General features: G+C 38.2%; 1 protein-coding gene and 1 long non-coding RNA gene across 3 annotated transcripts; one reads left to right on the top strand and one right to left on the bottom strand.

Annotated features, from left to right (window-relative positions):
- The first annotated feature begins 13,500 nt into the window (after positions 1-13,500).
- LOC132312090 (uncharacterized) lies at positions 13,501-17,034 on the top strand. Of its 2 annotated transcripts, XR_009483185.1 has the most exons (3): positions 13,501-15,077; positions 16,639-16,690; positions 16,782-17,034. XR_009483185.1 is itself a non-coding variant. In XM_059810339.1 (2 exons), exon 1 carries the CDS (start codon positions 13,721-13,723, stop codon positions 15,035-15,037), a length of 1,317 nt encoding a protein of 438 aa, XP_059666322.1. In that variant the 5' UTR covers positions 13,501-13,720; the 3' UTR covers positions 15,038-15,077; positions 16,639-17,034. The 2 variants fall into 2 exon arrangements, 1 of the variants encoding a protein (XP_059666322.1); XM_059810339.1 differs by having other exon boundaries at positions 16,639-17,034.
- A 796-nt stretch (positions 17,035-17,830) lies between these two features.
- LOC132312084 (uncharacterized) lies at positions 17,831-20,559 on the bottom strand. The gene is made up of 2 exons (XR_009483181.1): positions 18,604-20,559; positions 17,831-18,004 (listed from the first exon to the last, which is right to left on the bottom strand). It is a non-coding gene; the product is annotated as an uncharacterized LOC132312084 (long non-coding RNA).
- Positions 20,560-25,771: the final 5,212 nt, after the last annotated feature.

Here is a 25,771-nt window from a genome sequence, read left to right as displayed (position 1 = left end):
ACGTTTTGTGGTGTCGAAAATTTTCGTTGAATATCCTTTTGCGATCGTCGGTTACGTGGTGCATAATTGGGCTGCTGCTACTCGTTCTTCCCCAGTTGTTGGTGTTCTGTTGTCGAGGTATTAAAACACAACAGTCTTTGGAATGGTCGATGGTTAGGTTTCTTTGGCCGGTGACTATTTTATAGATTGGGGGGGAGTGATACTGCCTAAGCGTCCACTAAAAGATTCATTGTGGGGATTGGTGGGACATGGGCACGTGTGGCATCGAGATCTGTTATTGCCCCCCACTTTAATTATGTTTCTAGGTCAGGTCACACACGTAGACTCTATTAAATACGTTCTACATTGTGTGGTCACGGGTAAGGGTATCTCTAATGCAACGTTAAAAGGGCTGTTATTTCTAAAATATAATAAGTGGGCTTAAAAAGTGGCTCTCCAATGCATTGCTATATTGTCTGTTAATTTTTAACTTTGTCAAAATTAATGCCAATTGTAGCACAAGAAATAGCTACTACTATTTCATAGAGAGAGAGAGTGGCGAGGGTTCAGATATATATATATATATATATATATATATATATATATATAAAAGATCATAAAAAATTTCACCAAAATAGGATTTAGTTTGCAAAAACAAGAATTAAAGACCTTGATTAGTTGATTTAGAAAAAAAAAAAAAAAAAAAACAAAACAAAACCCATACATACAAGTTACCAGTTGTAGAGAGAGATGGGGGGCAAGCTTGAGAGTTGAGAAACAGGGGCTGAAGTTTGCGAACGGCGAACTTGAACTGGAACAGCGGTCGATGGAAACTGAAAAATATGGGTTTTGATTTTTTGAACAATCTAAAATGATATGTCGATATGGGTTTTGATATAGGAAATAGGTTTTGAACGTTTGATTCTTGCATAGATAAACTGAAATATTTGGGTTTTGAACTTCTGATTCTTGTTGATTTTGTAGTTTGCAGTTGCACAGAGAGAGAGAGGGGGCAATTTTAGAGCTGAGAACTAGAATAAAGATGGAGGCGATTGGGGAGGCTGAAATGATTTGCCCTAAAAATATATATATTTTTAATAATAATATAATCAAATATATATATATATATATGTATATATATATATACATATATATATATGGGTTTTGATTTTTTGATTTTCTTTTACATCATTTTGTTTTTTCTCTTTTTTTCTCTTTTTTTTTTTTTTTTTTTGGGTCCTTTTTTTGACCAGATATTTTAGATTTTTGCTTCTTTTTAATTAAGTTTAATTTTAGTTTCTTTCTAATGTCTACAACTTGACTTAGAATGTGCCTAATGTTAATATTACTGATACAAATATGAATGGTGGGAATGGTAGTTGAAAAAGAATGATGATTGTGTCAAAAAATAGCATTTTGCGTAAAATGCACCATTGGAGCAGAATTGCTAAAATGTAACATTTTGACACTGTAACACATGTCAAAATATAGATTTGGCATGCAAAAATAGCTTTTAGCATTGGAGATGGTCTAAGTGGCGTCTTTTATTCACTTGTGTTAGCGCTGTCATCCTTGGTAAATGTAATTGGTTTATTAGGCTTTTGTTTTCCACGTCACTCCAGCTGCGTTATATTGACTACAAGTCACTTTTCTTAAAGCCTCGAGTACATTTTGTGCATCTTTTCAATGCCTTGGTGTATCCATTAAGACATCTTTTCAATACCTTGGCGTATCATCACGTTAGGTTCTTCCCAGTTTATTTGAGTTAAAGCGTATCAAGTATGCCTCTGTATTTCTTGTATGGAGGTTGTGTGTTGCCTTCGAGCTATTTGTTTGGGCCTAAGTGCCTTATTATTGCTTTCTTTTTGGGTTGCCTATTTTGGGTAGCTTTGTATTATTATTATTATTATTTTTTGGCTGGCACCGGAACTCACCTGAGCAGGCCCCATTCAAGACCTACCACAGGCTACAAACCGGGGATGCTGTCGACTGCCCCACACCTCAGCAACAATTTTAGTTGAGGGTTATAATGACGATGTACAGGTTCGAACCTGGGACCTGAGGCAGTCCAGGTTGTGACCTTACCATGTATCTTGAATGCAATAGAAAAGTTTTTCAGGGTTTTACTCCGTTTGTCTTGAAGGGTGTTGTTGCTGGTATCTTGGTAGCGGTGATATGTCTTTATGAAATTGTCTTATGCTGTCTATTGATGTCATTTATTTTTTGTCACTTTGATATCTGTATGGTACTCCGGGTTCTCCCTTCATCTTGGGTTAACTCTGTTTATAGACAGAGGTACAAGGTAGTAAATGTTGTTGTCCAGCTCAGGGGCGGAACTATGAATGGGAGCCCAGGTCCAATTAAAAAATTACATTTAGTACTACTAAACCCATGTACTACTATTCATTTTCCTATCATTCAGTCCAGTCCAATCCGTAATAAAACATTAACGCAGCCCAATCCAAACACATTGTTGAAAACCCAAACACATTGTTATCTGAACTCTCTTTTTCTTAATCTGCAAAACCGTGTAAACATTACAATTTGAATGTTCAAACTTACAAACAATTAAAGCTTCCTCAAATTGTACAACAAAGTTACTCTTTTGAACACAATTTTAAATTGAAAAAGTAGCCCTGGATTCTTCTAATCCAAATCATTCTTTGCTTGAATTTTTTTTTTTCCCCAATAAATCCTCTATTTGAAATTTTTCTTTAGAATTCCCCACTCTCAAATCCTGGCTCCACCCCTGGTCCAGCTCTCCGGGAGTCATGTTCCTACATATTGGTTTATTCAGTTTCATTCAGAGGAATTTGTTCTCCCGATTGCGCAGAATGTAAAGACTAAAACTTTCCAAGGTAGAACGGCTTAGAAAGGTAGCATGCAAAGATCTATGTATTCGTCTCTATCGCATGCAAAGATCTATGTATTCGTCTCTATGTATTTGTCTATGTACTTGTGCCCCTCCTCATGTACTTGTTTGTGATACCCCTCGGATCCGAGACACGGGTTGATCAGGCCCAGGCCCAAACCCGAGGGAATATCAAACAATTAAAGTATTTTAAAACGAACACAAATGACAAAAAGAACAATAAAGATAGAATAAAACTGAAAGAAACATTAATTATAAAATCCTCCATGTATAACTGAAAATTGAAACTCCAATCCTCCAAAACTTCAAAGTTACAACTTGGGAATCCACTGATGGACCCCTAACTAAAAGTTCAACTGAGAATGAAACTGAAAATAGATAATACTAGAAACATCGAGAGAAGTCCTATGTAATCAGATGAAAGTGAGACTGTCCTCGACAAGCACGATCAAGCTCTAAGGCTGGAACCGTCCTGTACCTGAAAAGAATAATAAAGGAGTGGGTTAGACCCACGAGCAAGTTCTAATCTAACTGCAATCCATACAGTGACCCGATACGCAGATACACCGTAGACACCTCACAATATCTATCTAGTCCATACGTATAAATATATCCACACTAAGGGACATTCACTAGTCTATAATAGGGGTCTCAACCTGAATAGAAGGCAACATGCGAATACGCACCCAAAGGTGGGCATGAGTACCTAGACCTAACAGGATACACCTCAACCTATTATAACCAGCTACGCATCCACTGCATATACGCACCCTAACCAACAAGTCTGAGACTCAAGCTCAACTCATGGTACCATAAACATATATATAAAATCCGTCCAAATCCAGGGTAAGCAGTTTAACAATTTATTAAACTGACCTACAATAAACCAACTAGTTAGTCACTCAACTTATTCAGTGGATATGACTTAACTACCATCCGTTAATCCAGGAAGTCATCCAACTTGGTTACAGCTGATCTGACTTAGTCACAATTAGGATTCGATATCTTACAATCCATTCCATTAATCCATTAGGTTAGGTCTTAGCGTTTTGAAGCTAAACCATCCCTAGTATGCCACCGTCCCATACCGGTGCATATAATCCTCCATATAAATGCCAATTACAATATAGAAATCATAATTTAGTAAATTACATTCCAAAACATTATCCAAATAATTGCAGGAAGATATTTGATGTTCTAGCAATTAAAAATCCAAACGATAATCCATATCATTACAGAAAGTATTTACTATTTTAACAATTAGCCTCCAAAGCATGCATAGGTCAACTTCAATACATCAATGACCCTATAATGTATTTAGAACAATTTATAAACATATTAGATCCCACTGGAATGCTCAAAAATAAGCTTGAGCAATTAAGTCTTCTTCCATCCCTTAATCGTGTACAATGTGCATAAATTTTATACAGTTTGTTCCGTTAATTTAGAAGTAAACTTTAATCAATTAAAAGATCTCTTAATACCCAAAGTTAACTTCTTAATCACTATGGCAAGTCCCAATATATTTTTTTTAAACAGTTCCCACACACAACAGCTTCACACAGTGCATTAAACACCTTCTGGAAGCAAACTGAGCGAGAACAGGTTATAAACAAAAGGGGAGCCGGCTCCAATTTTTATTGGAGCCTACTCTACTTGGGTAAAGCCGGCTCTACACTTCCTAGAGCCTGCTCTACACTAGGGGGGAGCCGGCTCCCTCCTCCATGGAGCCGGCTCTCTCCCTCTCTGAGAGCCGTCTGTCCGTCTGTGACTTCTGCGACCTTCTTCTTCAACGCCGGCAGCTTCCCATCCGTTTTATTTAGTTTTAGACTATTCCCAAGGGTCCTAACTATGTCTAGTACAATCCCCATAGAGTGTTTACAACAGTTGAAATCAAAAACAAAAACTACAAGTTCCACAGACAAATCACGCTTAAGAAAACAACTACTGTAATGAACGTTAAAGAACCATCACTGAATTTATTCAAGGCAAAGATAAGGTTAAATTGACATATAAAAACATGCTTAATTCAATTATTGATCCATTAGAACCCTAGAGTATATCTAGGAGCACAGAACACAGGCCAACGGGAAGGAGGAAGAAAAGAACTTGCCTGAAGTTTTGGACTCAAAACTTATCGCTGTCTTCCCAACGTCCGGTAACCACTGTAACACTGTCTAGCCTCCTAATACCTCCTTGGTCCTCTCTGTACACTTCCTCTTAAGCCTCACTCTGTTTTCCCCACAACTGCTTTCTGTTTCCCTCTCTGTATCTTTGGTACGTGAATAGGGTTTTTTTTTTCCAACCCTTGATACAGAGTAACCATATATATATAGGTGTAAAAACATAAACCCTAATCCGTGTTTAATCAGAGACAGAGCCCTAATTCTAAACCTAGTCGGCCCATGAAACTACCTTTGTTACGGCTTACCCAAATGTGAAATTTCCAACCCCAAGGTTAATTGTAACTTAACACAGCATTAAATAAAAAACAATTAAATAATTAAATCCGCTTAACTAATTAATTCCAATTAAAAACCCAATTAAATAATTAAAAACACTTAATTCAATTTAAAACACATGACACATAGGTAAACAACAATTAAACCAAATAATCACATAAAATAATTTAATTCAAATTTCAAATAACCAATTAAATAAAAATGCGATAAAGATAATAAAATAAATTAAAAGGCAATACAATAAATATGTTGAAAATGCCGAGACTATCCTTTTTAAAATTAGGGGTATTACATTCTTCCCCCCTAACAAAAGGAATTCCGTCCTCGGAATTCGCTCTGACCTTATTCCAATATTTCAGGAAACTACGAGTGAATGACATCCTCCCGTTCCCAAGTGGACTCAGCCTCATGATGACTCCACTGCACACGAACCAAAGGGATAACCTTATTGCGAAGGATTTGATCCCGACGGTCAACAATACGACATGGTGGCTCCAAATAAGTTGCATCCGGCTGCAACTCAATCTCCCCAACATCAATATGCTGATACCGATCCTCATCGCGCAGAAATTTCCGCAACATGGACACATGGAATACGTTGTGTACGCGATCTAAATTATCCGGCAGTGCCAACCGATAAGCAACAGCTCCAACCCGATCCGTAATCATGAATGGACCGACAAACCGTGGAGACAACTTCCCTTTCTTCCCAAAGCGCATAACACCCTTCATAGGAGATACTTTAAGAAGAACCTGATCCCCAACCTGAAATTCCAAAGCACAAGTGCGACCATCAGCATAGCTCTTCTGCCTACTTTGGGCAGTACGCATACGATCTCGAATAAGAGCAATCTTTTCAGAGGTATCCTTGATGAACTCAGGACCTAAGAATCGATTCTCTCCAACCTCCATCCAACAAACAGGTGATCGACACGGTCGACCGTAAAACGCCTCAAAAGGTGCCATCCCAATAGTCTTCTGGAAACTATTGTTATAAGCAAACTCCACAAAAGGCAAATATTCCTCCCAGTGGCCCTTGAAATCCAGAACACACGACCGAAGTATATCTTCCATAATCTGATTCACTCTCTCAGTCTGTCCGTCAGTCTGAGGATGATAAGCAGTACTAAGGTGTAACTCCGTACCTAAAGCCTGCTGAAAACTCTTCCAAAATCCAGATACAAAGCTCGAATCCCTGTCCGATATAATAGACAATGGAATGCCATGTAGCTTCACAATCTCTGAAATGTAAAGCCTCGCCAACTGCTCGGAAGTGTAGTCAGTGCAAATAGGCAAGAAATGAGCTGACTTGGTCAACCTATCCACAATGACCCATATGGAATTATGCCCCTTGAAAGAATTTGGCAACCCTTCCACAAAATCCATAGATATGCTCTCCCATTTCCACTCCGGAATTGGTAGTGACTGTAGAGCTCCTGGCGGCCTCTGATGATCAATCTTAACCATCTGACAAGTACTACACTGAGAAACAAAAAGAGCGATGTCCCTCTTCATACCTGCCCACCAAAACTGCCGCTTCATATCTTGATACATCTTATCGCCTCCTGGATGAACAGAGAACTCAGAGTGATGAGTCTCAGTCATCACATCCTTCCTCAAATTATCAGCAGAAGGTACCACTAGCCGTCCCTTGTACCTTAAACCTCCATCAACCCCAACATAGTAGAATGGAACCTCTCCGGAAGCTATCTCTGTGACCTTGTCGACACATTGCTGATCAGTGAGTTGTGCTTGTAAAACCTTGCGAATGATGGAAGGTGTAACTACCATGCAAGCCATAAAAGCATCTGACAACTCATCTACATTCTTCAAAGCATTCCACTCAGTAGTGAATAGAGCAGAAAGACTACCAACAGGTCGGCGACTGAGTGCATCCGCCACCACATTCGCTTTCCCTGGATGGTACTGTATAGAAAAATGATAATCTTTTACAAACTCCAACCATCTGCGCTGTCTCATATTCAGCTCCCGCTGAGTGAACAAGTACTGCAAACTCTTGTGATCACTGAATAATCTGAAGGACTCACCCAACAGATAATGCCTCCAAATACGCAAGGCAAAGACTACTGCTGCCAATTCCAAATCATGTGTTGGATAATTAAGCTCATGAGGCTCAAGTTTCCGAGATCCATAAGAAATTGGTCGCTCCTCCTGCATCAATACACATCCAAGACCCTGCAACGATGCGTCCGTGTAAACGAGATACTCTATCCTGCTCTGCGGAGTAGCTAGAACCGGTGCAGAAGTCAGCTTCCTTTTCAGCTCATCAAAAGCTTGCTGACAGTGTTCATCCCACACGAACTGTACACCCTTCTTGGTCAGATGAATGAGTGGTCCTGCTATCTTGGAGAACCCCTGGATGAATCTTCTGTAATATCCTGCCAGGCCGAGAAAACTCCGAATCTCAGTAGGTGATGTAGGCTGTCCCCACTCAACCACCGCTGAAACCCTGGCCGGATCCACTGCTATCCCCTTTTCTGACACCACGTGACCCAGAAATTTCACCTCCCGCTGCCAAAATTCACACTTCTCGAACTTGGCATATAACTGGTGCTCACGAAGCGTCTGCAAGACTATGTGAAGATGTCTAGCACGATCGTCCTCCGACCGAGAATAGATCAAAATGTCATCAATAAAGACAATAACAAACTGATCCAAATAAGCCCGGACGACTCTATTCATTAAGTCCATGAACACTGCAGGTGCATTAGTCGTCCCAAACGGCATAACACGAAACTCATAAGAACCATATCTCGTGAGAAACGCTGTCTTAGGAACATCCTGCTCCCTAACCCTCAGCTGATGATACCCAGAATGCAGATCAATCTTGGAGAAGTATGTGGCTCCCCTTAACTGATCAAACAAGTCATCAATCCTGGGCAAAGGATACTTGTTACGAATCGTAACCTTGTTCAACTCCCTGTAATCTATACACAGACGAAGCGAACCATCCTTCTTCTTCACAAACAGAACCGGTGCTCCCCAAGGTGATGTACTCCTACGAATAAAACCCTGGCTGAGTAACTGCTGAATCTGATCCCTCAGCTCTCTCATCTCTACCGGTGCCATCCTATAGGGTGCCCTAGCAATAGGCACAGTGCCTGGAGCTAAGTCTATCACAAAATCGATCTCGCGACTAGGTGGCAACCCTGGAATCTCCTGAAATACATCCGGGAAATCCTGTACAATTGGTATGTTATCCAATGACACAGTAATCCCCTCATCCTTTTCCTCCTCCACATGGAACAAATAGGTGCTACCGCCTCCTTTAGAACGTGGCATAGCTACTACGTACATATCCTGACCAGGTATGGTAAAAATAATAGATCTATCAAAATAATCAACTTGGGCATGGTAGTGAGACAACCAATCCATCCCAAGTATCACATCATAAGTGTGCATGTCCAGGACCAGTAGATTGGCTAGAAACCTGAGTCTGCCAATATCTAGTGTCACAGGCCCATCACTCTCATGTATAATAGCTGTATCACCCAATGGTGTAGAAATACCCTGAGGTCTAGTGCATACCCTCGTCCTCATCCCAGATAAAGCAACAAAAGTCCTAACTACAAATGAGTGTGTAGCACCCGTATCAAATAAAACACGTCCAGGTAAACCATGAATAGGAAACTTACCCTCAATAGTCTGAGGTGCCTGAACATCCTGTGGCTTGGGATTATACACCCTGCCATAATGCAACTGCTGTGGTGCCTGTCCCTGAGTCTGCGGCGGTGCCGGTAAAGCCAGATGTGTCTGTCCCTGAATCCGTGGAACCTGTGGAGCTGTTAGAGGCACTGGCGCCCTCTGTCCCTGCTGCACATACTGTCGCTGTCCCTGTCCTGCTTTAGGACACTGCCTGGTGGTATGACCATACTCTCCACAAGTGTAACAACTACCCTGGAAAGTACCAAATGGCCTCCTCTGTCGGTTAGCCTGTGGCTGACCCTGTCCTGCCTGTGGTCCTCCATTCTGTTGCCTCTGAATAGGTGCCCCATTCCGGTGAGCATCTGAACCACCCTTGTGCTTTTTCCAAGGCTGTTGCCCTTGGAACTTGCCTTTGTCATTCTGCCGGTGACCATTGCCGTTCCCCTTTTCAGCTGACTGATTAGTAGAGTCTTTATCACCCCGCTTCTCACCACGAGCCTGTCTGATGTCCACAGTCAACTGATACTGTTGTAGCGCGGCGTCTACCACTTGAGCATAGGTAGTATAGGCTGGACTACCTGTAATAGCTCTCTTGATAGACCACATCAGTCCCTTGACAAAACTGTTGCGCTTCTTCTCCTCTGTATCCATCTCCTCCGGTGCAAAGAGAGACAAGCATGTGAACTGCTGCTCATACTCTGCCACTGTCATGTTTCCCTGCTGCTGACTTAGAAACTCGGTCTTCATAGCTGCCCTGACTGCATAGGGAAAATATTTCTCCTCAAAGCGAGCACTGAACTCATCATAAGTCAATGTCATCCTCTCCTCTGGGGTGGTAACTGACTCCCACCACTGTAGTGCATCCCCAACTAACTTGAAAGTAGGAAGCATCTGCTTCTGAACCTCCGTGCACTGAACCAAACGAAGATGACGCTCAATGTCCTGCTTCCACTGGTGAGCTGCTCTCGCATCGGTAGAGCCTGAGAATACAGGTGGACTCCCCTTTGTGAAAGAGCTCCTAGCCTTTCCCCAAGAATCCGTCTGAACTACTGGTGCTGGTACAGGTGCTTGCTGAACCTGTGGTTGGTTCCGGAGTGCAGCTGTTACCCCAGCCTCTATAGCCCGAGCAACAAGGTCATTGAGGTGTGGAGGAATCTCTGAATCTCTGTCCCGACCCTGAGTCTGTTGAACTTCCTCCTGCTCCTCCTGAAACCCTGGTATTTGCTGCTCTTCTTCCATTTGCCGACGTTGCAGACGTTCCTGCTGTCTACGTGCTGCTCTCCTCCGTCGACTGTTCATGTTCTGTCCTCTTCCAGTGTTAACCATGCTGTTAACATAGAAAGACAGACATCAGTACGAGTTTAAACGAACCGTAAAAGAATTCAACGAATCCTAAACATGAGCTTTATAAAAAAAACACTACGCGGAAGTCTTAATACGAAACGTCCTAGAGACACTTGAACCTGGAGTGCTCTGATACCAACTGTGATACCCCTCGGATCCGAGACACGGGTTGATCAGGACCAGGCCCAAACCCGAGGGAATATCAAACAATTAAAGTATTTTAAAACGAACACAGATGACAAAAAGAACAATAAAGATAGAATAAAACTGAAAGAAACATTAATTATAAAATCCTCCATGTATAACTGAAAATTGAAACTCCAATCCTCCAAAACTTCAAAGTTACAACTTGGGAATCCACTGATGGACCCCTAACTAAAAGTTCAACTGAGAATGAAACTGAAAATAGATAATACTAGAAACATCGAGAGAAGTCCTACGTAATCAAATGAAAGTGAGACTGTCCTCGACAAGCACGATCAAGCTCTAAGGCTGGAACCGTCCTGTACCTGAAAAGAATAATAAAGGAGTGGGTCAGACCCACGAGCAAGTTCTAATCTAACTGCAATCCATACAGTGACCCGATACGCAGATACACCGTAGACACCTCATAATATCTATCTAATCCATACGTATAAATATATCCACACTAAGGGACATTCACTAGTCTATAATAGGGGTCTCAACCTGAATAGAAGGCAACATGCGAATACGCACCCAAAGGTGGGCATGAGTACCTAGACCTAACAGGGTACACCTCAACCTATTTTAACCAGCTATGCATCCACTGCATATACGCACCCTAACCAACAAGTCTGAGACTCAAGCTCAACTCATGGTACCAGAAACATATATATAAAATCCGTCCAAATCCAGGGTAAGCAGTTTAACAATTTATTAAACTGACCTACAATAAACCAACTAGTTAGTCACTCAACTTATTCAGTGGATATGACTTAACTACCATCCGTTAATCCAGGAAGTCATCCAACTTGGTTACAGCTGATCTGACTTAGTCACAATTAGGATTCGATATCTTACAATCCATTCCATTAATCCATTAGGTTAGGTCTTAGCGTTTTGAAGCTAAACCATCCCTAATATGCCACCGTCCCATACCGGTGCATATAATCCTCCATATCAATGCCAATTACAATATAGAAATCATAATTTAGTAAATTACATTCCAAAACATTATCCAAATAATTGCAGGAAGATATTTGATGTTCTAGCAATTAAAAATCCAAACGATAATCCATATCATTACAGAAAGTATTTACTATTTCAACAATTAGCCTCCAAAGCATGCATAGGTCAACTTCAATACATCAATGACCCTATAATGTATTTAGAACAATTTATAAACATATTAGATCCCACTGGAATGCTCAAAAATAAGCTTGAGCAATTAAGTCTTCTTCCATCCCTTAATCGTGTACAATGTGCATAAATTTTATACAGTTTGTTCCGTTAATTTAGAGGTAAACTTTAATCAATTAAAAGACCTCTTAATACCCAAAGTTAACTTCTTAATCACTATGGCAAGTCCCAATATATATTTTTTTAAACAGTTCCCACACACAACAGCTTCAAACAGTGCATTAAACACCTTCTGGAAGCAAACTGAGCGAGAACAGGTTATAAACAAAAGGGGAGCCGGCTCCAATTTTTATTGGAGCCTGCTCTACTTGGGTAGAGCCGGCTCTACACTTCCTAGAGCCGGCTCTACACTAGGGGGGAGCCGGCTCCCTCCTCCATGGAGTCGGCTCTCTCCCTCTCTGAGAGCCGTCTGTCCGTCTGTGACTTCTGCGACCTTCTTCTTCAACGCCGGCCGCTTCCCATCCGTTTTATTTAGTTTTAGACTATTCCCAAGGGTCCTAACTATGTCCAGTATAATCCCCATAGAGTGTTTACAACAGTTGAAATCAAAAACAAAAACTACAAGTTCCACAGGCAAATCACGCTTAAGAAAATAACTACTGTAATGAACGTTAAAGAACCATCACCGAATTTATTCAAGGCAAAGATAAGGTTAAATTGACATATAAAAACATGCTTAATTCAATTATTGATCCATTAGAACCCTAGAGTATATCTAGGTGCACAGAACACAGGCCAACGGGAAGGAGAAAGAAAAGAACTTGCTTGAAGTTTTGGACTCAAAACTTGTCGCCGTCTTCCCAATGTCCGGTAACCACTGCAACACTGTCTAGCCTCCTAATACCTCCTTGGTCCTCTCTGTACACTTTCTCTTAAGCCTCACTCTGTTTTCCCCACAACTGCTCTCTGTTTCCCTCTCTGTATCTTTGGTACGTGAATAGGGTTTTTTTTTTCCAACCCTTGATACAGAGTAACCATATATATATAGGTGTAAAAACATAAACCCTAATCCGTGTTTAATCAGAGACAGAGCCCTAATTCTAAACCTAGTCGGCCCATGAAACTACCTTTGTTACGGCTTACCCAAATGTGAAATTTCCAACCCCAAGGTTAACTGTAACTTAACACAGCATTAAATAAAAAACAATTAAATAATTAAATCCGCTTAACTAATTAATTCCAATTAAAAACCCAATTAAATAATTAAAAACACTTAATTCAATTTAAAACACATGACACATAGGTAAACAACAATTAAACCAAATAATCACATAAAACAATTTAATTCAAATTTCAAATAACCAATTAAATAAAAATACAATAAAGATAATAAAATAAATTAAAAGGCAATATAATAAATATATTGAAAATACCGAGACTATCCTTTTCAAAATTAGGGGTATTACATTGTTGCTATATAAGCCTATAATGTTTATAATCTTTTTGTTTGGCAGGTTAAAAAAAAAAATCTCAATTATGTTCGGGTTAGACCTTTTCGATCCAAACCCATAACAAACAGATTTGACCCAGTCGTCCCACTCAATTCGGTTCCGTAGGAAAAATTGTATTAATAAGACAAAGGAGCTACCACACCCAAGCCCAACAGTTCAACCCAAGTGTTGTGGGGCTTGTAAAGCATTTTTCAGAATAAAAAATGCTTGTAATGTACTAGAATATAAATTAGGGTTTTAGAAATGGGAGTGATGATATTTCTAGGTCACGAATTAAGTGGTATCTCAGAGTCAGAGAGAGAGAAATGGCTAATTGGAGGAGTTTTGGCGATCGCTTGCTGTATTGCCACCGGTCTATTCTAAAAACATGGTGCAATTCTACCAATCCGGCGATCTTTCACAACTCCAGTATCGGTGGTGGGGGTGGTGGTGGTTTGCTCCTTGGAGGAGGCGGATGCTTCAGAAAAGCTGCGACCTTTTTGCCGATCCGACATTGTTGTTGTTGTTGTTGTTCTTCTTCTCCACCTGTAAGTCCTCCTCGATCACTGTCTTCGTTACCGTTGCTCATGGTACCTCCAGGTGTTGCTGTTTTCGATCACAACAATTCAGAAAACAACGAGTCCAACAACAACAACAACAACAACGAGGAGGACTATTTTCATTTCGTCAGCCTTTCGGAGCAGAGTCAAATTAGGGTTCGGAAGAATCTTAGTATACCATGGCAGAGGGACCTCCTTATGCCGAACAAAGCATTTTGTGTGGGCTCTTCTCATGGATGGTTGGCCTTTAACCACCCTCGCAATTGTCACCCTTATCTCTACAACCCCTTAATAGACTCCCCTCATATCCCATACATTCCGCTCCCTTCCGTCGAAACCCTCCCCACCGTTCGCGGCGTTCGCTCCCTCAAATCCGATCATTCCTCCCCTTCCCCTTCTCTCATCACACAGTTCCTAATCTTACTCCACCAAAACAACGATATCAGAATGGACACCTTCGAGGAAACATTGTCCTCCAGAAGAATGAGTGGTTGTTACGTAACAAAACTTGCTATGTCATCATCCCCGTCCCTCCCCTGTTATTCTTCATCTTCAAAACCAGAACTTGACGACAACAACGACTGCACTATAATGGCCATCTATGGCAGTAATGAAGCTATTGCCTTCTGCAAACCCGGAAACGATAGGTGGACTGTCTTGGACGGTTTGTTCAAAGCCTATGGTGACATAATATATTTCAGCAAGGACCAACGATTTTATGCCATGAACTCATATGATAGCATTGAAGCTTGGGACCTCACAGACCCTTCTTGTCCCAAAAATCAAGTGTTGGATAAAATTTCCTTTGGTCTGAAGAAGCCTGGGGCCAAATTTAGAGGATCTTATAATCGTGTATTAGATCATTATTTAGTTGAATCCTCGGGCAATCTTTTGCTGGTTTCCAGGTATAAAGCTGTAAGTGTTGATCGAACTGGCATTGTGCATCCTCGTAGGTTGGAAGAGAAAGTAGTAGTGAATAACAATGACAATGAGGAATGGGAAAGTCATTTCCTTCACGATGATGCTGCTTATTGGACTCTGGGATTTGATGTTCATAGGTTGGATTTCGATTGCAATAAGTGGGAACCTGTGGAATGCTTAGGTGACCGGGCATTGTTTCTGGGCACTAATCATTCATTTTCTCTCTCCACTCTCGACTATCCGGAGCTGACGGGGAATTCTATCTACTTCACTGATGATAACTTTATAGCATTTAATGACACGTATCGTGGCCATGATAATGGCGTCTTTCACTTAAAAGATAACAACATTAAACCTTGTTATCCAAACAGGTTGAAGATCTTTGACCCACATCCAATTTGGGTTGCCCCCAACACAATATAGTTCTACGCAAACATCTATTGGTGGATTTTTCTAAATTATGGTTGGTATATATGCAATTGCATAATAGGGTAGATTTTGGCTCCTAACAATTTGTGTTATTTTTATTTTTATTTTTTTATAATTATGCTAAACCAATTGGTGCTTGAATAGCTGTTTTTGCTTATAATTTTGGCAGGTGTTTATTAGTGTATGCTTAATTGGTGTGTGCATACGGTTAAAATTTGTGCTTGGTAATAAGAAGGATATGATGAAATGAGCGTTGTTCTGTTGATTTCAGTTTGTTACTGTTGGGTGCATTGAAGATGAAACTAGATAAGCAGCTATACATTCGGCTATCTTACTTTTTTTTTTTTAAATTTGATTAATGCATGGACTTTTAATTTGATTAATGCATGGACGTGCTGAGTAGGACTTAAGCTGAGTATATGGCTTTCAAGCTTTTATTATTATTGTTCTTATTTAATTTATAAAAAAAATCTCTCAGATTTGACCATTGACTACAATATTATTGCTTTAATACTAAAAAAATAGGGTATAGTAGCTTTATTCAAATCACTAATTTCAAATTGTTATATTTTTACTTTGACTACAATATATGTTCACTAATTACAAATTGGGCCAAAGGCTATATATCCGACTGCTAAAAGTGCCTTGAGGCCAGTTTTGTAGGTGTGTAGAGCACATTTTTTAAAAATTTCTAATTATTGTTCTTTTATCACCTAGATTCCCTTTTGGATTTTTAATCCATTTACAAGCTGTTTATGTTATCGAACAAGCTTGTGTTTTTCAATTCCCTGTTGATTGCTTTTTTTTTTTACTCACAACTACGAACTGTGAAGTTTGGCTCTGCTCATCAACGAAGGTCAATCTGCGTAGATTGATGCTGCCAGAATCTACGCTCAACTTTGGATGTAGACGGTTCATTCTTTTGCTAAGATAGATGATACCAATTTACAGAAAGCAATGCCTAAAGATCATGATCATAAAATAAGTCAGGATGGCCGGTTGATAGATCCTTTTTGAGTATTTTAAACATTGTGAAATTAGTTTGTTATGTGAAGGTTCTGGTCTTCTAGATTGGACTTTCTAATATTTACATATGTTCAACATGCTTTTTGTTCAATTCGAGGTTTAGTATCTTGATTGCAGTGAAGTATTTGCTCTAGTCATTGTAACAATAATGTCTAAAGAGTAGTAATGCTACGAACTAAGATCTTAACAAGGTCTCTTTGCACTATTAGATAAGAATAGAATGTTGCTCCTTTTACGGTAAAATTTGGTACTATCGGATTTGTGCTTGAAAGGTGCTTTTGCTTATTATTCTCATTGGCTGGTGTTTATGAATTCAAGTTCGGCAATGTTATGATTATATGAGCATTATTCCTGTGTATTTCAGTTTGTTACTGTCTTGTAGATGAACTACTATATATTGGGCACCTTACTGAGTTTCATTTTATTTGTATTATAGTTTGGGGTTGCTGGGTAGGACCTCAAGCTTTTTTTCCTGTCTTCCTGTTGCATTGCCAATTTAGACTTAACAAAAAAAAGAATAGGACTTCAAGCTGAGTAGGGCATCTTATGGTTTGCATTCTTTGTTGCAGAATCTGCTGCTTTGTTTTTCTTCTTCTTTCCAGCAGCTCTGGCAACGACTTGGTATGTCATCAGCTCCATTTGTTCTTTGCTATTCTTCATTATCATCAAAACCAGAACTTGACAAGGACCGCACTATATTGGCCATCCACAGCGGATCTGATGATATTGCCTTGTGTTAACCTGGCGACGATAGGTGGACTGCCTTGGATGGTTTGCTCCGCTCCGATGTAATACTAACATCATATATTTCAGCAAGGATCAGCGATCCTCCTTGTCCTGAAAATCAATTGTTTGATAGTCCTGACTTGCTGTCCTGGGAAGCTTGAGCACGAATTTGCATATTCTTGTGATGAGACAAGTTATTTAGTTGAATCCTCTAGGAAACTTTTGCTGCTTTGCTGGTTTATAGCTGTAAGTGTTGTTGAACATGGCATGGCACAGGTTGGGAGAGAGAGCAGAGAATAAAAATGATGACAAGGAAGGAGAAAATTATTTCCTTCACGACGATGATGATGATGATGATGATGCTTGATGTTCAAGTTAGATTTCGATGGGAACCAGTTTTTTTTTTTTATTTTTTTAAATCAACTGAAGATTTTCGGAGGTGATGGGGAATTTTATCTAACTTAAGAGACAGATAATTTTAAAGGATTTAACAAAATATATGGTGGCTGGGCATGATAATGACGTCTTTCACTTGAAAGATGACAACATAACACCTCATTATGGAAGCACGTAAAAGATTATTAACCGATATCAAGTTTGGAATGCCCTTAACACACAGGGTCCCTTTTGGCATACTAATTATGTTGCTTCCCTTTCCTCTTTTCATCTCGGTAAGTTTGTGGATTCTTTTTTCATTATGATTGGTGGGAAGAAGGTTGTGATTTCATAGTAGGGTAGATTTTGGTGCTATTGGATTTGTGCTTGAAAAGGTGATTTTATTTATATTTCTCATTGGCTGGTGTTAAATGGTGTCTGCTTGGTCGTCGGATATGATTATATGAGCATTGTTCCTTCGTTTATATTATATATATATATATATATATGTATGCATTTTACTTGTTTCATTAAATCTGTAGTATAGTCTGGAACTGAACCATTCAGCTAATCCGGTCTCCGTAAATCTGCTCCAAAGTGACCACTCAACGGATAAAAAGATGAAAGAAACTTCACCAATGGAACGAAGACAAAGAAGAGAAGTCAGAATTAACTCAATTTATAGAAGATAAAGCACTACCAATCAGATGTTTTAACTGATGACATACAGATGCCAGACATATACCAAGATTTCTGATCACTGAACATTAAACATATTTTCTTACTTGGTAAAATGAAAGCTTCTTGACCGTAGTCTATTTCAGTTTAAGCAACCTACCTCATTTGAGAACAAATATAAGAGACGTAGAACTAAATCATCCTCTACTTCTCATACAGTGGGATTACTTGTTGTAGGGTTGATCACGCCCCCAAGTTTAGGTCAGGGTATTCTTGACCTTACCTCAACAAGTACGTGACTTATCATCTCAATCGTCACAAATACATCACAATAACAACCATTAATGACATTTGCATTCCGAAATTTTCATAGAATGAAACAAAATAAAACCACCATGCCTTCTTGTTCACTCATGAATAAACCATAACAGTCATAATCCCATACCCCATACGATAATCAACTGATATCCAGAAACAACTAAAATGAAATCTCACTACAAGTGAGTCAGTACATGAAATCTCACTAACTGTCACGAGTAAATAAAGAAATGCACAATCCACTAAACTGAGCTCCACCTATAGCCTGATATATGGCGAAAAAGGGGTGAGCTTGGAAAGCCCAGTAAGTAATGTTCTAGCTAATCGACAATAATTACCATACCTTACCAATTATTACAGTTAAAAGAGAAGAACAGAACTAATAATAAAACATACTTTATTAGCCAATTACAAATTACACTTGGGTGAGACGAAACATAATCAATGTAAACAATCAAATAATTGAGATTTACACTACTGTGTCCCAAATCCGTAAACTCATCACCATCATACAAATAACGATAAACCCAGACCCCACTGACCCCATCATCACCTCCAAAGGAAGCCTTTTTTGCACAAATCCTCAAGCCCAACACCCATGGACAGCTCAATCACGGAAGGACACCCAGTGAACCACCCAAACTCCTCGAGAAGCCTACGATCGTGAAGAGACAATGGAGATCGACAATCACATTCTGGAAGAGAATTAGCCAAGTGGAGAAATGAAACAGGGGAGGGAGAAGGGAGTTGTTTGGAGCCTTGGAGATTGACTGCGATAGATACACAGAGAGAGTTGTAGTGATAGATGCCGATACAATTTTTTTTTTTTGTAAGTAAAAAAATACAGATATAAATATATATATATAGAGAGAGAGAGTTTCTACAGATACAGAGTAAGAGAGAGAATTGTTGGGTCAATAGCTACAAATATATATATATATATAGAGAGAGAGAGAGAGAGAATTGTTGTATCAATAGCTACAAATATAGATATAGAAAGAGAGAGAGAGAGTCTGTATAGATACAGAGTAAGAGAGAGAGAGAGAATTGTTGTATCGTTTTTTTTCTTCTTTTTTTTTTTTTTTTGGGGGGAGTTGGATAAGGTTGCAATGTGTTGTCAAGTTTTTATTGGACATTGGGATTAATACAGATAGGACGTTAATTATCGTTGAAAAACCCGGTGTTTGTTTCAGGACAGGACTTAGACACCTCCTGAGTCATTGTCATTTAACATAGTTGAGCCTACAGGGTGAGCATAAAGTTAAACCCCAACGTTCATTAAAGAGTTCTTTGGGTTTATACTGTAGAAAAGAAGAGTAAGAAGAAAGAAAACAAAAGAAGTTCTATTAATCAACATCATTCCTTATCAATGCAGTGCTAGTCTCCAATTCTCCAATTAACTAATTCACATTCACAAGATCTAATTTACCCAAAAGAAACAAAAAGAAAAGAAAATTATCACATAGTAAATAATGTTTCCAAATCCAGATTTGCTACCACGTGCATTAACATGATGCACATCTTTCCATTTAGAGGTCACATCTGAAAAATGTTATGGGAGTCAAAAAAAAATCAAAACCCAACTTGAAACAAAACCCATCAAAAAATCAAATCAACAAAAATAAATTAAAATCTAAAAAACATATATAAAATTATATATATATATATATATATATATATACACACATACATATACAGGCCCTAAGGGATGAACATTGAAAACCCTAAGGGATGTTAAAAATAAAATCGAAAAAAATTAAAAACTTAGATTGAGTGAGCAATTCATACCTATTTCTGAAGGTGATAAATAAGAGATTCAAAACATTTTTCTAAGGTTTTCCAACCATGAAGGGAGAGAGTCGTATGGTGTGAAGAGGAGCCGTGTCAATTGAGGAGAGAACTTATCAGTTTTGGTTTGAAGAGAGGCTTCTATGGCATTGAGAGAGAGAGGGGGGGAGAGAGGGGGAGGGAGTCGAAGTGAAGGTTGAGGTCTGTAGTTAGGAGGTTGAGGTCTATGATTGGATCGGGTTTTGCTTGTAAAATAACTAGCCAAAAAATTTCCGAGTACGCTATTTTTGTTAAGTTCTAACAAAATATTTTATTTGGGAAATATTTAACTTAATTTTGAATCAAACACCAAAAAAAATAAAAAAAGTTTTATAAAAAATATTTTACATGCAAACAAACAGAGCCTTGAATGGGAGTTGAATATCATGAGTTTGTTTGGTATGGATCAACACCTTTTCAAATATTGATGTCAGGAAAAGATTAACAAACTCAAGCCTTTGAACTCTCCAAATAAAGTGAACTGTTAATCCACCCAAATATATCATGTTTATAAATTGATTATCCAAATCAAAACGAACTTTACCTGCAATTGTAGAGAGTTTGGGACAGATCACTGAAATTTGATAATATAATTGAACCACCTATTGTCATTGCTATAATGTAGTTTCTCTCTATATATAGAGATAAATAATTAAAATAATTATATATGTGTGTGTTTTTATAATGTAAAAGAATTTTTGTGATCAGTAGCCACCAAGACATATCAAGAGGTACCATAGGTGCCCAGATCAGAGAGTCTAATCATGCCGTTATATAAACACTCTTGCTAATGGTGTGGTATTCTCAGTGCTGAAATGACGCAACCGTCATAGCCTAACATTTCATTTGAATGAGTTCAAGAAAAGGGGGAAAATGTATTTGTGCTACCAAAGTTCAAAGTAAGAAGGAAAAAAATCATTGATTATAATTAATATAATTTTAATTTTTAGTGCCAATGTTTAATTATTTGCAGTTGTAGGGCACAAATCTCTAAAAATTGATAACCACCACCAAATCCAACCATGCAATTAAACCTCAACCCAAATTGGGAGTACGTGGAAACCAAAGAAAGAAAACTCAATTAATCAAATTGACAATAATAAACAAACAATTCATAACATAAACTGTGAATCTTAGAGAGGGGGGGTCGATGATTTTACCTGAACAAGAAGATGGCTCGACCCGGTCGTGAGTTGTAGAAGAATCTGGTGCAAGAAAATCACAGAAAATGACCTTTTGAAGCTTCTTGATCAGGTTGGTTTAGTTGGATGAAGTCTGGTAATCCTCATCTGCACATAGATGGAGATAGAGGAGTGTATGGCAGAGAGGGAAAAGAGATAAGGTTAAGATGATGATATAAGCAATGTTTTAAAAAACGCCTCTCAACGCAATTTATTAAGTATCAGCTGTTCTCCGTGTTTCTGAAAAAATGAGAATCATAACTCAAAAACTGTAAGAACCACCTTTTGCTGTTCTAAAAAAAACTATTATTTGAAGCTCAGTTCCAAACAAATCTAATTAGCAGTTTCTGTTTTTTACGTCACTCTGAAAATGGAGACGTTAGTGCCAAACCAAGCAAGGCCAAGGTTCTTGGCCAAAAAAGGAGGGGGGCTTTGACCCCGTGTTTTGTCTTTATTACAGTCAGACCTCCTCACATTTGCACAATTACACTGTTAATGATGTTAACAGAGGAAACGAATTGATAATTTTACCTCGTTTACTGAATAATGGAAAGAGCAATTAGCAAGGGCAAAATGAACTCTGCAGAAAAAGAACAAAAAAAAAAAAAAGATAATGAACTGTATTGTCGAGAATTAGAGAAAATAAACAAACCTAATTAAAAAAAAAATGAGAAACATGAAACAAATTGAGCGCATATACCTTTATTTTAAAAGAATAAATTAGTATGTTGGTTCACGCCATTGGACTGGTTTATCAGGCCAACATTTTGCAAGAAAAGTCTTGTATGATGTGATTATACAATGGAATGAAATTCTCACAATTCCATAATTAACTTTGATCGCAACAACATATAGGAATAAAACAAATGAATAAATAAGGAGCCAATATAGATGCTAATAAACCATCAATGAAAACAATACCAGATAGAGCCCAGCCTGTGTGGAGTTTACATGGTGGAAGGGTATGCATACAGATTGAATGTTTGATACTACTTTTGTTTTTTCTTTTTCACAATGTGGTAATGTTTATTTTCGAATCCATGTCTAAACTTCTCGCTTCTCCCAGTCTAAAATTTTTTAGCATTGCACCAAGCAGTATTCACTCATCAACATTACCAATATACTAAGTATATATAAGGATCTTTCTTGGTGTATTTCAAGATAAGAATGCAACTACTACATTATAAAGAAGCAATTTTGTATGGCTCCAGCATAGATAGGATAAACAAGAATACCAGGAACTATGAGAAATATATAGTACATAATTTAAGTAAAAAAAAAAAAACTAACAACTAAATAAACAGTTATGCATATAAATTTCTAGACTACTATAGCATAGATTTGCTAGTATAAGTTAGCATAACCAAATCAAGGGAGGGCTACATTTTTCTTCATTGCTGAGGAGGGACAATCCAGATAGAAGGCAGTTGAATCTTCATGTCATATTCATAAATAGGAGTGATGTTGTTATCTTCCAAGTTGAAGATACCCAAATCGTGAGAGTCCCTGAGGAGTTCAGCATCAGGACTAGAGAAGTAAATACAATTCATGGGCAAGCCGGGGAAATCAGAGGCCGAGACAGAGAGAGAGTCGTTAAGGCCGACAAACAATGCTGTGGTGTCACCTAAGCTTGGCAAGAGTAGCCACTCCTTGTTAACAAAGTCTAGTTTATACACATCAAATAGAATCGTCTTCTTGGGATCATTCTCATCAACTGGATCATCATAGTACCTAACAACCATCAACAACTCCCCTGAAGACTCCACGAGATAATGATCAGGACTCCAAGCACGTCTCAACTGCCTTTCGTGTTTGTCCATTGTGGGGTGTACCAAAGGAGGCAAATTAGAAATGATGAGAGTGTTCTTTGGAGAGGCAGGGTTGCGGAGATCCCAAGCTTCTATAAGGTTATTATTGGTGGACAATGCATAAAATTTTTGGTCCTTGCTGAAATATATGACATCTTTGTATGATCGTGCTTCTCCATCTAAGGCAGTCCATGAGGTGTCCCCAATTCTGCAGAAGGCGAGGCTGTATTTAATGTAACCTTGGATGACCATCACAGTGCAATCATCAGAAGAACAAGCACTCATTTCATTACTATTATTGATGTTATCGTGGAGATGATGATGGTTGGATGGGAATGGGGACGGGGATGCGGATAAAGCAATCTTCTTGAAGAAAGGCGCCTTACTCAGTTCTTGGGATGAAATGGGCGAGAAGTGAGTCCAAATGGTGAACTCAGTAACAATGGATGATGATGAGGAGGAGGAGGAATTGTAGCGTGAAGATGAGATGAAACAAGGGAGTGTTTGGATGGGAGGGAGAGGGAGGTAAGGGAGATAAGAGTGACTGAAAGGGTTGAAAAGGTAGAGAGAGCAATTGCGAGGGTGGATAAAGGCGAGCCAGCCACGAGATGAACCAAAGCAGATGGCCTCGTTAGGGGGAAGTAATTCCCTTTGCCATGGAAGCATAACATTTTTCGTCTTCATCTTCATCACTTTCTTCTCCGTAAGGCTAAAGAATCTGTAGTAATCCCTGGTGTCCTTGGCCTCCATTGTTACAAGTTTGAACATTTCTCTGTCGTCTGGTTGAGCAACCAAACCAGAGCCACCAGGTAGCATGATACACGGTGCTGATCGCAGAGGAAGAGGTCCACTTAGTGCCCCCTGTTCATCAACTACGTCTACTACTGTCGCTGTTGCTTCGGTAGAAGAAGAAGAAGAAAAACGTTGGATTGATGAAAAGGTCGCACCTTTTTTTAAGCCTCCGACTGGTCTGCCTCCAACACCAATAAAATACTCCGATGATCGGACGGGAGAAAACAAACCACCACCACCACCGGTGGAGTGGTGAAATTTGGCCGCCGAATTAGAACAATAGGACCATGTTTTAAGCATAGAGCGGCGGCTATGCAGCATGCGATCGCCAAATAAATGGAAACCAAAATATGTGAATTATCAAAAATAATTGAGATTGTTAATTGTCCACTATTCCTTTTCTTCTCTCTTTTAAATCATCAAAAATAATTTATATATTATGTTGTAAGCTACAATTGCAACACTTTTTTGTTATTAGATTTGAAATTTTAAAATTAATATTAAAGACTTTAAATGGAGTTCACAAACCTACAAACATTGGCATAAGTCCATGTAGATAAGAAAGGTTGTTGAAAGAGTAATGTATGGGATTTTACGAAACCTTCTTCCCTGACATAGAATGAGAAAGAAATTGATGTTGTTAATCCTAGATAGAATTTGTGTTAAACTAATAAAATAGTTTGTGAAAAATTAGCAATTTAATTGATATAAAATTCATCTTGATAGAATGAGCAAGTAGTTAGCAACTCTTTATCACATAAATAAGTTAAATATTGAAAATGATTTAAAAAATATAAAATAAAATATAGTGCATATAATAAACTGAAAATGAAGGGTTGTTAAATTTTAACTAATTACAGTGATGATTTTGTTTAAATAGCTAATTGTTACTATCCCTAAAGGTATTTGAATTTTGAAAAAATGACTCTAATTGGACATTGAAGAAGTGATTTAGTTTAATAAAGAATATTTTATATTTTTAAAAATATATATAAAGTGTATGGAGATAAGAAAAATGTCTTACATGTATAAATGATTTAAATATTGAAAAAAATTAAAAGGGTTAAAAAAAAAAAGAAAAAAAAAGAAGAAGAAGAAGTGCATATAAAAATTGAAAATGAAGGGTTGTTAAATTTTAATTAATTAGAGAGGTAATTTAGTTTAAATAGGTAATTCTTAGTGTCCCATGTAGAATAGATGTTTTAATTTTGAGAAAATAACTCTAATTAGATATAGAAGAAGTGATTTATTTTAATAGTGCAATTTTTTTATTATTATTATTTTTTTAAAGGAATATTTAGGCCTCGTTTGGTAGAATAGAAATGAGAGGAAAAGAAAAGAAAGATAATGAAGGGAAATAAAAAATTGTGTTTGGTATAAGAGAGTGAAAGGAAAGGAATAGGAATGGAGGATTTTGGAGGGAGAGAGTAAAGCTTAAATAGTAACATTTGCTATCCCCTCAAGAGTGGAAGGGAACGAAAGGAAAAAAAAAAAAAATAGAGAGGCTAATGTTATTTCGTTAATACCAAATTTATCCTTAAATCAATGAGAATTTCTAATCCTTTCAATACCTTTCGGCAACTGCTCTTTCAGTGCATTATTGACGGGCTGGAAACAAGGTGGGCAATATTCATTAAAAAAAAAAAAAAAAAATGCATCAAGTACATTATCCTAATTAGCATTTATGGTACCATTCTTCTCATCGAGTTTATCATTTTTCAAAGCATCCTAGCTTACTCTTTCTTACTTTTGTTGGGTAGATGGTACTTCAGTTATTGTTGTGAAAGTTAGATCATAAATTTATTTTGTAACATCATCAACAATATATCACTCAATATAAATAAAGTGTTAATTACCAAGTATTATCCCCACAAACAATGTAATACCATATATTTTTGTTAAGCTTCTTTATTTGGTATTATGGGTTACAAAAATTGGTTCAAACTTTGAAATGGTTAAAAACATGTTTGGCAGTGGATGTCATGCTCAGAAATTGC

This window comes from Cornus florida, unplaced genomic scaffold (assembly GCF_030987335.1).
Source record: "Cornus florida cultivar Cherokee Brave unplaced genomic scaffold, ASM3098733v1 CherokeeBrave_3.0.0_Hap2_Chr01, whole genome shotgun sequence".
Classification (NCBI taxonomy): domain Eukaryota; kingdom Viridiplantae; phylum Streptophyta; class Magnoliopsida; order Cornales; family Cornaceae; genus Cornus; species Cornus florida.
Note: the sequence above shows the minus strand (reverse complement) of the source record. Positions and strands in the feature narration are given on the sequence as shown.

What these genes read in the sequence shown, in the direction of transcription:
- LOC132312090 (XM_059810339.1), top strand. Translation starts at nt 13,721, where the DNA reads ATGGTACCTCCAGGTGTTGCTGTTTTCGATCACAACAATTCAGAAAAC.